Below are 15,792 nucleotides of genomic sequence, written 5' to 3'. Positions count from 1 at the left end.
TCCACCTCAACAATAAGGATTCTTTTAAGTCTTATTCAAAAAATGTGATGTAATCTTTTTAATAATAAAATGTGAAGATTTTTTTAAATAATAAATTACAGTTTGACAAGACTAATGTTTACAAGTTATTAATGATTTAAAATTGTTGTGGTTGCTATTTTGAAATTTTAAATGATCACTACGTTTATTTATTTTATAAAGAATGATAGTTTAAAGTTGAGCATTAAATTCCACTCAATTTATTTTTAAGATAAATACTATTAAAAAAAATCAGGCAGAAAAGCAATTTCCAAACATATCTTTAATTGTAGTTTTTTTCTTTAATTTATATGAAAAATTACTTTCAAGAATTGGGCAATTCACAAAAATTTTTAAACACTACATACATCACAATACAGAAAAAAATTGAATAGAAAAATTAACTTAATCATGTGTTTTAAACAAAATAATAGATCAACCTCTCTCAAAAAGTAATTCTATGGAGCTGAATCAGATAAATTTTAATGAAATTGAATGCTTTCAGATCCCTCACAGCAATGATCAACAGGCTGATATTAAAGTTGATGTACTAAAGGAAGTTCAAGGAAATATTTATGAGGAACATCAGCAGTTTCTTAAAACATTTGACCCATTGTGGCGATCAGATGAAAATATAATGGTCATACTCTCTGCTGTAGCGTTATTTACTCCGGGGAGATCTCATATTGTTCACCAGGATGTTGTTAAGTTAGAACAGGTAAAATCTATTGAAGTAAAATAAACATTTTATTTATAGCATCAATTAATTATTTACTTCATTAGCCCAAGTTAATTAAAAAACACCTTCTTTATTCAAGCTAGCTTATATTTCATTTTATTATATCATGTAATATTTTCAAAATTCAAATTTATTTTGTGTCCTTAACAAAAGAATTGCATTATCATAAGATGATTATGTTTTTACTCTTTATTGTTACCTTTTCAACTGTCTCATATATAAGTGTTTTATTCTATTTTATTTGTTTTTACTCTTAATTGTTACCTTTTCAACTGTCTCATATATAAGTGTTTTATTCTATTTTATTTCTATTTGTGTTGAAGCTTGTCAGTAGATTTTACATGTGTTTTACGTCTAGAGAAAAAACTGTTGTTTTATGATTTTAGAGGCTTTTCTTAAACCAAACAAAATATTACACGATTTCATTCCTAAAATATGAATAAATAAGTAAGGCAAATAATAATGAGGATGTTATCAGCCATTTGATCAATGTTTGTCTTCATTTAAAAAATGAAGACAAGCTATAATACATTGTCATACTTAAAAAAAAGAAAATTTGTTTTTTTGTTTTTTTAATAATACCAATGAGAAAGAATACAGTATACTTGTGAATATAAAACACGCTTCTAGTTTTACGTGAGGATGTATTATCTTTCCATGTGTGATAAGGTTTGAAAACACCTCAAGCTTTTAAAAATAATTACAAATTTCAACTAGAAGTTTGAAACCATAAGTTGTTTAAAAATGTATAAAACTCCAATTTTAGAACTTCATTAGCTTTTCTCCTATTTTTTCTGGTGTTATTTATAGCACTGCTATTTTTGGATAATCTAAAAAAACATGTATGATAAAAGTTTTTATTTTGCACAACTTCCTTCAAGATATAAAACCACTGCAGAATTTCTCCACTCTATTATCATATTTTAAAACTTTAATTAAATTAGCCTTCTTCATGCAGACGTTACCATTCCATTTTTTGCGATTATACATTTAAATATTTCTAAAATAAAAACAAAATAGATTTCATTGTGTATGAGGTGTGGCAGAGAAGTAATGAGACTAATTTTTATTTTTAAAGCTTTTATTTTATTTTCATACATCAATGTTATTACCTTCAAACTAGTTCCCTTAGACAGCTATACATGGGTGGAGGCGTTTCCAGTTTTCATAACAATGCTGGAATGCTTCAACTGGAATTCTGTTCAGCTGCTTAGTTAGTTTCTTTTTTCATTTTTCTTTTTTTTTTCTTTGAATGTTTTCGGCAAAATGATAATAAATGGGTTTTGATGCTGAAAAACAAAAAACGTCACACCGACTAAGGTCAGGCAAATAGGGGGGCTGAGGAACCACTGGAATCAATTTTTTCATCAAAAACTGATGATGGAGATGGCCATGTGAAAGGGGGCATTGTCACGGTGAAGCATCCAAGTGTTTTAAATGTTCAGTCTGACACAAAACACCCTTTTCCTGAGCCTTCAAGGACATCTTTATACAAAATTTGGTTAACAGTTTATCCTTAGAGCACAAATTCTGTGAAAACAATCTCCCACTGTCAAAAAAACCAATCAGCAAAACTTGATTTTTTGATTTGCTCATTCAAGCTTTCTTTATTTTTATTATTTTATTGTCAATTGAAAATTACATATAAAATTTTGTTCAGCATATTTATCCTTGATGCAGCTAGCAAAAGAAGCCTTGAGTGCTAGCCATGAGTTCATATCATAATGACAGAATGATTATTAAAAAGAACTAATTAAAAATACAAAGTTTAACTTGATGAAAATACATGATTTTTGTAACATGATACATAAAAAGGCGAACAGGTCGAACAGCATCATGGGAACCCATCTCTCACACAGTTTGCGGTACTGAAGTCTCTCACTCACAATGGTGTGGAGAGCTGACCTTGAAATTTCAGGAAACGAATCACTCATTACAGAAAACGTGAACCGACGATTTTCTCGAATTGCCTCATCAACTCACTCAACGAGATCATCGGTTGACAGTCGCTTCCTTCCCTGACCGCCTGGATCATGAACATCTGCACATCCTGCTTTAAAGTTCCTGCACCATTGTCACACTTTGCTGTCACTCATTGAAGTTTCACCGTACACATTACTTATTCGTCGATGAATTTCAGCTGCATTACACCCCTCAGCCTGAAGAAATTGAATTACCGCACGCACTTCACACTTGGCGGGAGATGCTGTTGTTGTAGACATGTTTCGTGCTAGCTGCGTATTCAGAACTAAACGAAGTGACGCGGCGTGATTGAAGGCCATACTAGAGTCGCTGCGCAACACATATGCGCAAAGAGTCACCCGATTTTTGTGCGTGTTTTTATTTTGCGACCGATCGGACCTTGAAAAAAAAATAACCCTCTATATTCTTTAACACTGCATTATACTTCACAGTGCAATTACCATTATTTAGAAAAGAGTATTTACATTATATAAAGTTATCATATTTCATCATGTTTATATTTTTAAATGTTAAAAATGTATTTCTGTTTATAGATTTACATGTTCGTGTGTGTGTGTGTATATATATATATATATATATGTCGGAGAGGCGAAGAGATCTGTCAGGGATTCAACGTTTTGTGCTTCACTCATTCCCACCATTACAAGTGGAGAATATATAAGATTACAATAAAGTTCAATTAATAAAAATGAGTAGATAACTCGTACAATGAAATAATTACAAATGATAATTATCACTTATCAATAACTCAGTAGCACACGAATTACAATATAAGAATAATTCAATTTAGAATTCAAATAATATTAAAACAACTTGCGATAGACCGAGGCTCAGGGAAATAACGAATTCGCGACCACCAGGACGTCTGTTCGATCTGGGTTCCAAAGCAAGACTACCTTTTCTCAATATTCTCAAATAATATACCTACTGCATATTTCCTTTTCCTTATTAATTTTATGATACCCCTATCGTCCTGGGATCCCGACTACGTTGACAACCATGTGCCTACCTAGGCCTAAGCCTACCGCAATAAAACAATTTAAACCTTATTTTACAAAACATTACAAGTAATGGTACATTTCTTAAAACTACTAAAAATACAGATATTCTAAAGAATATTCTCATCGTTTTGTCGGAAGATACGCCACTGTACTTTATTCTCCGACACGGCCATTCTGACAATCACACGCCCTCGGGTGTATCTAAAACATTGAGTTACAGTGGTATTTTAATTTTTGTTTTCAACTGACCTCGGTCATTATAAAGCATTTTACAATAGTTAAAGTACAAAAGATAGATTCAGAAGTCCTCTCGAGTAACAGAAATCCATTAATTATTCATTATCCTAAATAGTCATCGTACAGTACTCAAGAGATCGAAAAGCCATCAATCATTATTCCTTATCAGTTAACTGTCAAACAAGATTTTATTTCCTCCACCAATAGACCTCTGCACTATCTCTAGGCTACCCTGTATGCCACATACAGTATCATACATATTCTGTAGTTGCCACAACTACCTGCCCGACACATCATCAGGTGCCCATCGCGCCCTGATCAAACTAACATTAGCCACTAATTTAGTTTGCAGTTACGACTACACACTGATGCATGTGCGAAAAATAAAAATTCCAGGTCCACGACCTGCTGCCAGCCATTAGTGCATTGCGTCATTGGTGGTCTCTTTTTAAACCATAGTCCCTGTTTCAGGACCAACATCAACAGTCTCCTCGGCACAACTTTCATTGTCCGAGGAAACATCCAACTCATTAGGAATATAATTCTCAGGCATTTCTCTCAACTTATCATGACTATACTTATAACTTCTACTACTACTTAAAGATTTTAGTGTGTACCTGTCGGTATCAAGTAATTCTGTTACTACGAATGGACCTCTAAATTTCCTATCGAGTTTCGTTTGATTACGTTCTTCGTTCTTAATCAAAACGTGATCTCCTATTTTAAACTTATTAACCTGTTTTGGTAAATCGGACAAAGGGTTTCGAGAGAAGAAATCCGCGTGCGACATACGTTTGCCTTCTCTATAAACTATATCGAACTGAAAAGCCTGTAAATAAGCACACCACCTATGGACTCTATCATTAAGATCAATCTTATTTTGAGAAGATTTCAATGAATTACAATCAGTTACAACAGTAAATTGTCGTCCATGCAAGTAATGCCGAAAAGGTTTAATAGATTTAACAACGGCCATAGTTTCGAGTTCGTAAGAATGATACCTGGACTTGTCCTTTTACTAAAGTATTCAGTAACTTTATTTTTACCGCCTACTTTATGCATGAGTATTGCTCCGTACCCATCGGAACTAGCATCGGCATGCAGTTCTATACGATAATCCGGGTCAAAGATAATTAAGATGGGTTCGTTGGTCAAAGTATGAATTACTTTTTGTCGGGCGTTTTCATGTGTCTCAGTCCACTCAATATATTTTTTACCTGAGGTAAGAGCATATAATGGTTTCATTATTTGTGAAAACTTAGGGACAAACCGTCGGAAATAAGATGCAAGGCCAATAAATTGTCTAAGCTGAGTAACGGTCCTTGGAGCGGGTAACATTGTTAAAAGAGTTTATTTTACGAGGGTTGGGACGAACTTGTCCTTCTTGAATCTCATACCCAAGGTATGAAACAGATGTTTTGAATCCCGCATCTATAAGAATTTTTAATACCACTCGAAGTCTTTCAAACGCTTCTTCTATCGTATCTGCAATTATCAAAATTTATAATTTCGAATTTACTACATTCATTTACTACTTTAGATTTACGGATTTTAAAATTATTTTGAGAAATATTTACTTCAAAACCCAAGCTCAAAATTTCTCGACCAATTAAAATATTATAACTCAAATATTCATCTGGGACAACGTGAAAAAGAATCTCTAATGTAAACAAATCCATAATTACAATAGATAAAATTTGCATGCTACAATTTACTACAACATTTCCGATGCCTTTCAAAATTATTAATTCATTAATTCTACGTCCAGAAAACTTAATCGCTATCGATTCCTTTATTAATGAGCATTCCGCTCCTGAATCAAAACAATATGGAAACGACTCACCAAGATGGTTTAGAATACCAGTAGGAGCTGCAACTGTGCAAAGATTCACACGGCGTTCGACGCTACCAGTCTCCTTGTTGTTCCCTGGGCCGCTACGGCTGCTACCTGGAGCCGTACAGTTTGGCGCAATATGACCAGCTACCCCACATTTGAAACACGTCACACTGCGCGATGAAGAGGATTTTCTAATAGACACAGTTCTGCTGCAGAGCACCAAGCAACAGAATCCGATCCCGCACTCTCTGGATTAAATCGTGGTAACGCAACACTTTTCTTTGTCGATAATGGCTTTTGCATACAACACTTCATAAACTCAGACAATGTATTCCACTGATCAGGTGATGGACCAGATGGAGACGATCCCACTTCTGATGTCGGAGAGGCGAAGAGATCTGTCAGGGATTCAACGTTTTGTGCTTCACTCATTCCCACCATTACAAGTGGAGAATATATAAGATTACAATAAAGTTCAATTAATAAAAATGAGTAGATAACTCGTACAATGAAATAATTACAAATGATAATTATCACTTATCAATAACTCAGTAGCACACGAATTACAATATAAGATTAATTCAATTTAGAATTCAAATAATATTAAAACAACTTGCGATAGACCGAGGCTCAGGGAAATAACGAATTCGCGACCACCAGGACGTCTGTTCGATCTGGGTTCCAAAGCAAGACTACCTTTTCTCAATATTCTCAAATAATATACCTACTGCATATTTCCTTTTCCTTATTAATTTTATGATACCCCTATCGTCCTGGGATCCCGACTACGTTGACAACCATGTGCCTACCTAGGCCTAAGCCTACCGCAATAAAACAATTTAAACCTTATTTTACAAACCATTACAAGTAATGGTACATTTCTTAAAACTACTAAAAATACAGATATTCTAAAGAATATTCTCATCGTTTTGTCGGAAGATACTCCACTGTACTTTATTCTCCGACATATATATATATATATATGTGTGTATGTGTGTGTGTGTGTGTGTGTGTATTTGCCCATGATTTTTACAAGTATGAATAATAAATAATTATCGTTTGATCCAGAATTCTTATTATTATTTACTGAGACGATACCTTGAAAGTGTTTATAAAGGTTGTGAAGCTCGTTCAATATTTCTCAAACTGATTGAAAAAATGGGTGATCTTCATCGACTTAATGAAGAACATATCAAAGTGTTTCTAAATGTTAATCCACGGGAAGTTGAACCACTTCTTATTGAAATTTTTGACTTGAAGCATCACTAGGTAATAAGTGTTCTAATTGTTATAATCATCAAAAATTAGTGATAAGATTTAATTAATTTTTTCTTTTTTAATTTTATTGATATTAGGTTAGATCTGTAACAGTACCTTATGCGTACTATTTGCTCAGTTATAGTTTAGCAGTCAATAAGTTTTTTCTCAGGGGTAATAATTTCCAAGATATCATTAAATTAACTGCACTGATAAAGTATGCCAACAGTACAGTTTTCCCATTGCTCGGCTTTTCTTTGAAATACAACAATTCTTATAAATAATAACAGCTCTCACAGAAAATATTCTATTAATATATACACATAGATGATGTAATTTTTCATTATAATGGAAATACCAAACAAAATAAACAATATACAAAACTATGTAGCAATGTAAACACCAACAAAATTTTCAAAAATATAATCTTTTCAAACAAAGATGTAAATTTTTAGACTTCACAATAGAAAAGCATGAACTCAGCAACAAGCAACATATTCAAATTCTACAGAAAACCACAAAAAAAATTAATATTGCAAAAGTATAATCTTTTTCTTCTTCAACAGGTTTTTAACTGAACAGGTTTTTCAATCTTCTCGATCCTGAGCATTTCTTTTCATTTCATCACACAATACTCATCAAAATTTTCATTAGGTTCACCCATTCTGCTCTATCAAAAGTTTGATAGAGCAAACTTTTGATAGAGCAGAGTATAGAATAGTCAGTAAAACTGACTATTCTATACTCTGAATATTTTTTAGCATTACTCTTTTTTGGTAGTGGGACTGGAATTGTTTTAACTGATTCTTAAATTGCCTGTTTCATAAACAGGCCTGTTTATAAATTGACTAGATTTGTTATCCTTGAGATCATTTTATTCCCCATAACTTTCAGAGCTTCAGGCAGTATTTTATCACATCCCGTGGCTTTCTTTATCATTATTATCATCGCCCATCATTATTGTTCTAACTTGTTCCTTCTCATTTTCTTCATATACTTCTCACGCCTGTTCATTATCTCATCAACCTCTTCCTCTTCTGTGTTTGATGTTTGGCATATATCTGAATGATCAAAGTGTTTACTAGATCACATGAAAACTTGATTACTGTTACTCTTATCACTGTCAGATATGATTTTGATAGTATTTTTATCTAGCATTTTTTATATTATACCCAAACTTTTTTCTTTGTGCTCTCCTCCTGCAGAAATCATCTTATATCCTCCTGTTTCAAATTCACTTTCCCCTTCCCAACGTATTTCACTGAATCCTATGATACCGATGTTATGTCCCTCCATTTCTTTTGTTACATTTCTTAACATCCCACTCCTATTCATGGTTTGGTTTGAACATTCCATGGTCCTATCCTCATTTCACATATCTTCCTCTTTCTTCCTTCTTTTGCACTGCTTGACTGGCCTGTAAAAGTACCTCCCAGAGATTCGAGTGTGGGCTTATTAGTCCAGAATGTCATTTCATGACCTACCGTGCATTCATACTGCTGTCCTGTGGAACTAGGGATACCTCAAGGAGTATTTAATGCAGTGGTTTTCCATTGCCTTCTGCATTCCTCTGCCATGACCAATTAGTTAATCTTCAGACTTTTGAGATGATTTTTCATCTCAAGTAAAGAGAGTGCCCACACCCTCCAAAGAGGCTGCTGGCACTTGATGAATATCCCCATATCCCGGGGGATGTTTGAGCTCTGTAATTGTTAGCTTACATATACCATACATAAATAGCATATACAATCCTCTACCATGGGGAGGTGAATATCAAGACTTTCTCTTAACTGAATCCAAGACTGTAAGGTATTTCCTAGATTCACCAGTACTTTTAGTGAGCAAAATATAATAAATAATTCATACTTCATGAAAAAAATGGATAACTTTTTAAATGAAGCATATAGCAAATAGTAAAAGATAAAACAACAAATTCATTATAATTACTTGGATTAGCAACAGAACTGAAGAGATTGCATGTTAAGTCTAAAAACTAGGTTGAACCTTACAACACAAGAATTGCAAATAAAACAAAATGCGGATTACAAGATAAAAATTTACATAAAAAAGCTACAAATTTTATTTACTAATGTATAAAACTTGATCGATCAAACTTTAATATGTTGTACAAAAGTTAAACACGCCACAGCTTTTCTTAATGATGCAAAGAGTACATAGGAACCTCTTAATTCATTCTCACAACACACATCAGTAAAACAAGTGATACATGCATAAATATCAATATAAAAATTCAATGCACCATTAAAATCTTACATACAATCTACAAAGGACATAAACTTGGTACGTATGAACAATTAAATACATAATCAAAGAAAAACCATGTAAAAACAGCATCCTAAATGTACAAGCACAATTAAATCATACATTCACTGTACGCATGCACACGTGTACATGCTTATATGTGTAAATGTGTGTGTCAGTCATGTTATTGTTTACATTGTTTGGAGTTTCTGTTATAATGAAAAATTATGTCACCTATGCGTGAATTTCAGTAGAGTATTTGGTGGTGTGAGAGTCTGTTATTATTTATGAGGATTTTTGTAATTAAGAAATAAACCGAGCAATTGGAAAATTGTACTATTGGCATACTTTGTTAGAGCACCTAATTTACCTGCATAAAATTTTACCTATATAAGATTATTATTACTTAAAAATATTATCTTTTTTTTTTTAAATGGGTTATCAGTTTTTTTACATAGGTAATTTTTTATATAGGAAGTTTTTTGTTTAGGTATAATATATACTAGGTATATATATATTATATATACCTAGGTATATATATTTATAATAGTAGATACAACTCCACTTGTGAGATTCACTAATTTACTTAACAGTAGGTAATTTTATGTGACTCTTATACTTTATTACATAAACTAATATCCCCAAAAAAATTATAACAGGTTTGAAGGGCAAGTGATCTAATTGATTCATAAATTTAGGCAAAAAACAGAAGCTTTCGATAAACTAAATAAAAAATAATTTGTTGAAACAAGAAAAATGTTGTTTTTTTTTGCATCAGTTGCTGTGGTCATTAGCTACTAAAATATGCAGACAGCATTGCATATTGGTGTTTTAAAATATGCAAAAACACTGGTGTTCTAAAATAATAAAGATTGATTTTGTAAATGTAACCCCTTTTTCATAGTAAATATAAGATGACAATGCTAGAGTAAAATATCAGACCTTTTCCATTTTATGTTGGATAATTTTCTTCTTAAAAAGATTACTTGTTATTAATATAATATATACAAGTAATCAAACTTAAAAAATATTCTAGCTATTAACATCAAAGTTATAACTTCAAGAGGGCATTGTTAAGCGTAATTTTACTTTACATAAATTTATGAGGTTGTGATTCAATTAATAGATCTCTCTTAGAACTGTTCAGTCAGAGATTGGATAAAAATAACTGTTGAATTATGACTGGGCTTATGATATATTATATACAATATGATCTCAAAATTGCAAAGGAAGTTAATATTAATTATCATTAAATAGATATCAACTGTGCACTAATTTTGAATAATAACAAAATTAGTAATGAAATAAATACTACATACTAATGTTGATGTTATAAATTGAAATGCAGTAAAAACAAAACAAAAAATAGTTCCCCATTTTTTATTTATAGATTACTGTATTTAAAAAATAAACTATTTATTTCACATTCAAATTTTATTTACTGAATTACTTCCTTTAGTTCTTCAATTGTTCTTTTCCATATAATTTGACTTTGTCCATAGATGTAAAATGGTCTATAACAATTAAAAATCATTTTTGATTCTAAGTTTTTTATTAACTTAAGAAAAAATCTAATGTGGACACCATATGGCTTCCTTCTATGCCTATTAAATTACATATACACATTTGTTGCTGCACTTCATTTAAACTTATTTCATTTAAAAGTGAGATACAATACTCAAATTCTTTAATAAAGTGGACAGTTACACAATTGCTGAAATGTTAGTTTTTATTAACATCAAATATTTATAGAATTATTAATCCAACAATCTTACATGAAATATTAGGATAGAGAAAAAGCCCCTTTATTAATTGTATTACTAGATCAGTATTATTCATATCTTCATGAGTTGCTGATTAACAAAAGTTTCAGATTTCTGGTGGGTCAAATAAATAAAAAATTAATAATAATTAAACTATTCCATTTAGTGAACTGCTGTATACTGGCTATAAATGTTCATTTCAACCTTACAGGGCAAAATATTCAGTTTTTATTATTGAATTATTTGGTGAATAATCAAAAATGAAAAATAAACAGTCATACAGGAAAAGGAAAGCCAACATTAAGAAATACGAGGTGTGATCAAAAAATACGGTGAATAATTTTTTATTAAAAAAAGTAATAATGTTACATAGAATTCGATTTAATCTCCTTCGAAGTACTGTCCTTGGCTATCAATGCACTTATCCCAACGTTGACTTCATGACTGGAGGCATTTCTGGAAGAAGTCTTTCGGAAGGGCATTCAGCTGCTTGGTCGTGGCCCTCTCAATGTCAGCAATGGTGTCAAAACGTTTTTCTTTAAGCACAGTTTTCATTTTTGGGAAGAGCCAAAAGTCGCATGGTGCTAAATCCGGTGAGTATGGCGAATGTGGACAGATAGGAACACTTTTTTTGGCCAAAAACTCGCGAATGAGAAGCGAGTTGTGACACGGCGCGTTGTCGTGGTGAAGAAGGAAGCCATTGGTCCATTTTTCTTATCGCTTTCTTCGTACGTCGTTTCGCAAACGTTGCAGTACACCCTTATAAAATTCAGAGTTTACAGTTGTTCCCCTTGGAACGAACACTGATCGCACTATGCCCTCACTATCGAAAAAAACAACGAGCATGGCCTTGATGTTGGATTTTGTCTGACGTGCCTTTTTAGGGCGAGGAGATGAACTTTTTCCATTGGGAACTCTGCATTTTGGTCTCAGGGTCATAGCCATAGACCCAACTTTCATCTCCAGTTACAATTTTGGCCATGAAGTCCGGATCTGCATGAAGACGACCCTTCAACTCCGTGCAAATTGACACACGATTTTCCTTCTGTTCACCACTCAAAAGTGTGGGAAAAAATTTTGCACTCACTCGTCTCATTTACAATTCATTAGTTAAAATCCTTTGAACGGATCCGTACGAGAAGTTAAGGTCTTCCGATAGCTCCCGAATAGCCATTTGCCTCTTTGAACGAACCATTGTTTCCACTTTTTGCACATTTCAACTGTTTTTGAGGTTACTGGACGTTCCGCACGCTGCTCGTCTTCAACAGACTCATTTCCATTTTTAAATCGGTCATACCACTTGTACACAGTCTTCTAAGTTACCACATTATCGCCGTACACTGATTCTAACATTTCGTGAGCTTCTTTAGCACTCTTTTGCAACTTAAAACAAAACTTAATGTTAATGCGTTGTTCAAAATCCATGTTGCGCGACAGACACGATAAACACAACCACACTCTAGCGGCTCTGGCAGCTGACTGACAAGCTCGAGCGTGTTACAACTTGTCTCAGTTGATCACGCTATTGGACAAATTACAGCATATGGATGTAGCGTCGGCAGTTGCCGCTATAAAAATTCATTCACCGTATTTTTTTATCACACCTCGTATATATCTCCAAAAAAATAACAAGAAGATGAATATGAAGAGGAAGAAGAAGATAAAATTAAGAGAAGATAATAAATATAAAGAGGAAGAAAATGTTAAAACAAAGAAAGAATAAAAAGATTAAGAGAATATGATTAATATAAAGAGGAAGAAAACGTTAAGACCAAGGAAAGAATAAAAAGATCAAGAAAGGATGATGAGAGAGAAAATTTAAAAACTAGAGAACATGTACACAAATTAAGATCAGAAGAATTACATCAAACCAAAGAGCGATTAAATGATTGGCAACAAAAAACAAATAAATGAAATGATGATCAACTCTGACTTAGGGAAAATATTGTCTGACAATGTCAGAGGAGTAATGAACTAAAAAATAAGAATTTTTTGCATTTTATTAAAGATCGGACATTTATGCGTCAGTGTATATGTTGTTCTTGTGAGGTCTATTTTTCAGTGACTCTATTAATTTTAATGTAGATAAAATTAAACAAAAATTCCAGAATAAATAAATAAAATTAAACTAGAAAATCCAAAAATAATATGACTAAATTATAATTTTCAATTAATATTAAATAATCAGATATTTCACTAAATCTAGTGCATATTCACATATGTAATAATGCCTATTAAATTACAAATATACATTTTTAAAAGTACATCAAATTTTTTTCACTAATAACTTCTGATTTTTTCATGTTTTTTTTTTATTGTTGAATAAGTATTATTTATTGTAATTTTTTTACAATCACGGGTTAATATTTATTAATAAATCAATATATTTAATTTTAAAAAAGTTAAAAAATAAATTTAAAAAAAAAGGAGATGAAGTCTAATTCGAACCAATGTGCCTTCCCTTTTAAGATCCAAATATTACATTAATTAAAATTTTATTTGGCTATAACTCTGGAATCAATGAAAATAAGTATCACATGATATATCGTTGAGAAGCTCTCAATTACAGCTTATTACTACAGTTAATAAAAAGCCCAAAATCCAAATTCTTCGGGATTTTGGGTTTTTTTGAAAACTTTTGGTTCAGTCAATTACAATCAAAAGGAGAGGTCCACAACTACATGTTACAACAGTCCTAAATCCAAAATTTCAACATCCTACGACTAATCGTTTTTGAGTTGTGCGAGATACATAAGTACGTACAGACACTGCGCCAAAACTAGTCAAAATGGATTCAGGATGGTCAAAATTAATGCCCCCATTGAAATGTGAAAACCGAAATTTTTCACAATCACAATACTTCCTTTACTTCATACAAGGAATTAAAAATAGTTTAATGATGAATCTAATCAGAAATTACTATCAACTGTTTATTTACATTTATTTGTTTAAAACTTTATTTATGTTAAATTACAATAATATCATTATTCTGGTAATATGTAGTATTATTTTTCAATAAATTTATCTATAAAATAATTAAACTTGATTTCTGTTTTCAAGCACAATTTGCAAAAGAAAATGTGCAGGCTGTTTATTTTAAGATCTATATATTTGCATGAAACTGAAGCAAGATCACTAGATATGTAGTTCCTGCTCCAATAGCCTGAAAAAAATACAATACTGCGTTACCAAGATTAATTTGTAATCAGAATTATATAAAAACTAAAAAGCTCAATATACATTAATTAATTTTAATTATTTGTAATTAATAATTTTAATTATTTTTCAGATTTGCAATTTATACTATCATAAAGAAATTTGTGGATTATTTTTTCCTGTAAAATCATTAAAATAAAAAGCAGCATTCTTAGCAGCAACTACCTTAGGAGAAATTATCATTAGCAGTCAGTTGGTTAAATTTTTCAATCTTTTTTTTTTACTATAATATGTGCATGAAAAGGATTAACCAGTATAATGGTAGTATAGATCTCACATAAGAAAAATAATTCATACCAATAAAGGTGTCTACAAACACCCATTTTTGTGTTTGTTTCTCATTTTAAACAAAATAAGTAAATGTAGAAATTTGTTTTCAAATTTTAAAATGAGACCATGTTAGTTTTTAAATTTCTAATATCTTAGAGAGACTATTGGGTTAGTTAAACTACGATTTATCAGGTAAAATTTTAATGATAAATCATTTTTTAATATGATTTTAATTAACTGACTTACAATGGAAACTGTAATACCTTTCAGTAATAGAATTACTAAAAAAACATTCTGTAGGTAATCTTTACCAGATTCTGTTCACTTCTCTACGAAAAAATATTTTTGATTAACAAATTGTTGTTTACTGCATACCGTTTTTTATTAGTCAATATCCTAGGTAACTCATTTTGCACACAGTAGCATCTTATTTGCCCAATTACAATTTATTCTGTTTTGAAATTATAAACTTCTGGTAAGGTTTATGAATTATAATTGGTTAGATTCTACAACTGTGTCAATTGCATTCCTTTACATTCATTGGTTTCAGTGCATGTAAACACCCAAAACACCTCAGGAAGTAGCATCCTTGAATAAAAATATGATATGCCATCAAAAATAAAAAACATCTGCATGCTATCAAAAGTCTACATTTCAATGGTAATGGTGCCAGATAATGCAGCCTTAAATATTACAGGCAGGGTTGGAACAGTTTTAATTACAACATAAAATGGCACCTATTTTAATAAATAACAATGATGAAACAAGGTCTGTAAATAAAGTAATGAGGATAGTTTCTTTTGGCAGCCAAGGTGGCAACACTGTAAAGTTATTAGTAAACATATGGTTATATGAACAGCTGATTTATATTAAGTATTAATATTTTTAGTTTATTGTTGCCATGTGGGGTGTAAACAAAATTTTTGTGAAACAAGTTTTTGTTGTGCATTACAAAAATGAGTGATAGTGTTTATGAGCAACATTGTGCAATCAAGTTTTTTGTTAAATTCTGAGAAAATGCTACTGAAACTTTTTCAAAATTGAAAAGGGCATATGGAGATGAGCTCTGTCACAAGCCCAAATTTTTAGGTGGTTTAAAGCATTTTCAGATGGCCGGAAATCAGTTGTGGACAATGCACACTCTGGAAGACCGTTAACGTCAAAAATTGACGACAATGTTGAGCGAATCAGAGACTTTTGGAGTTTTTG

At 31.6% G+C, this 15,792-nt stretch overlaps 1 protein-coding gene across 1 annotated transcript in view; it reads left to right on the top strand.

Moving 5' to 3' along the window:
* Positions 1–7,084, top strand: part of Hr96 (Nuclear hormone receptor HR96) — a 43,492-nt gene extending 36,408 nt beyond the window's left edge. The window contains exons 6-7 of the mRNA XM_075354117.1: positions 524–736; positions 6,884–7,084. Coding sequence (XP_075210232.1) covers positions 524–736; positions 6,884–7,084 — 414 coding nt within the window. The remainder of the gene's footprint in view (positions 1–523; positions 737–6,883) is intronic.
* Positions 7,085–15,792: the final 8,708 nt, after the last annotated feature.

The sequence above is a fragment of the Lycorma delicatula genome, chromosome 1 (assembly GCF_047948215.1).
Source record: "Lycorma delicatula isolate Av1 chromosome 1, ASM4794821v1, whole genome shotgun sequence".
In the NCBI taxonomy this organism is placed as follows: Eukaryota; Metazoa; Arthropoda; class Insecta; order Hemiptera; family Fulgoridae; genus Lycorma; species Lycorma delicatula.
The sequence above is the reverse complement of the archived record's forward strand: the minus strand, read 5'-3'. Positions and strand labels throughout refer to the sequence as shown.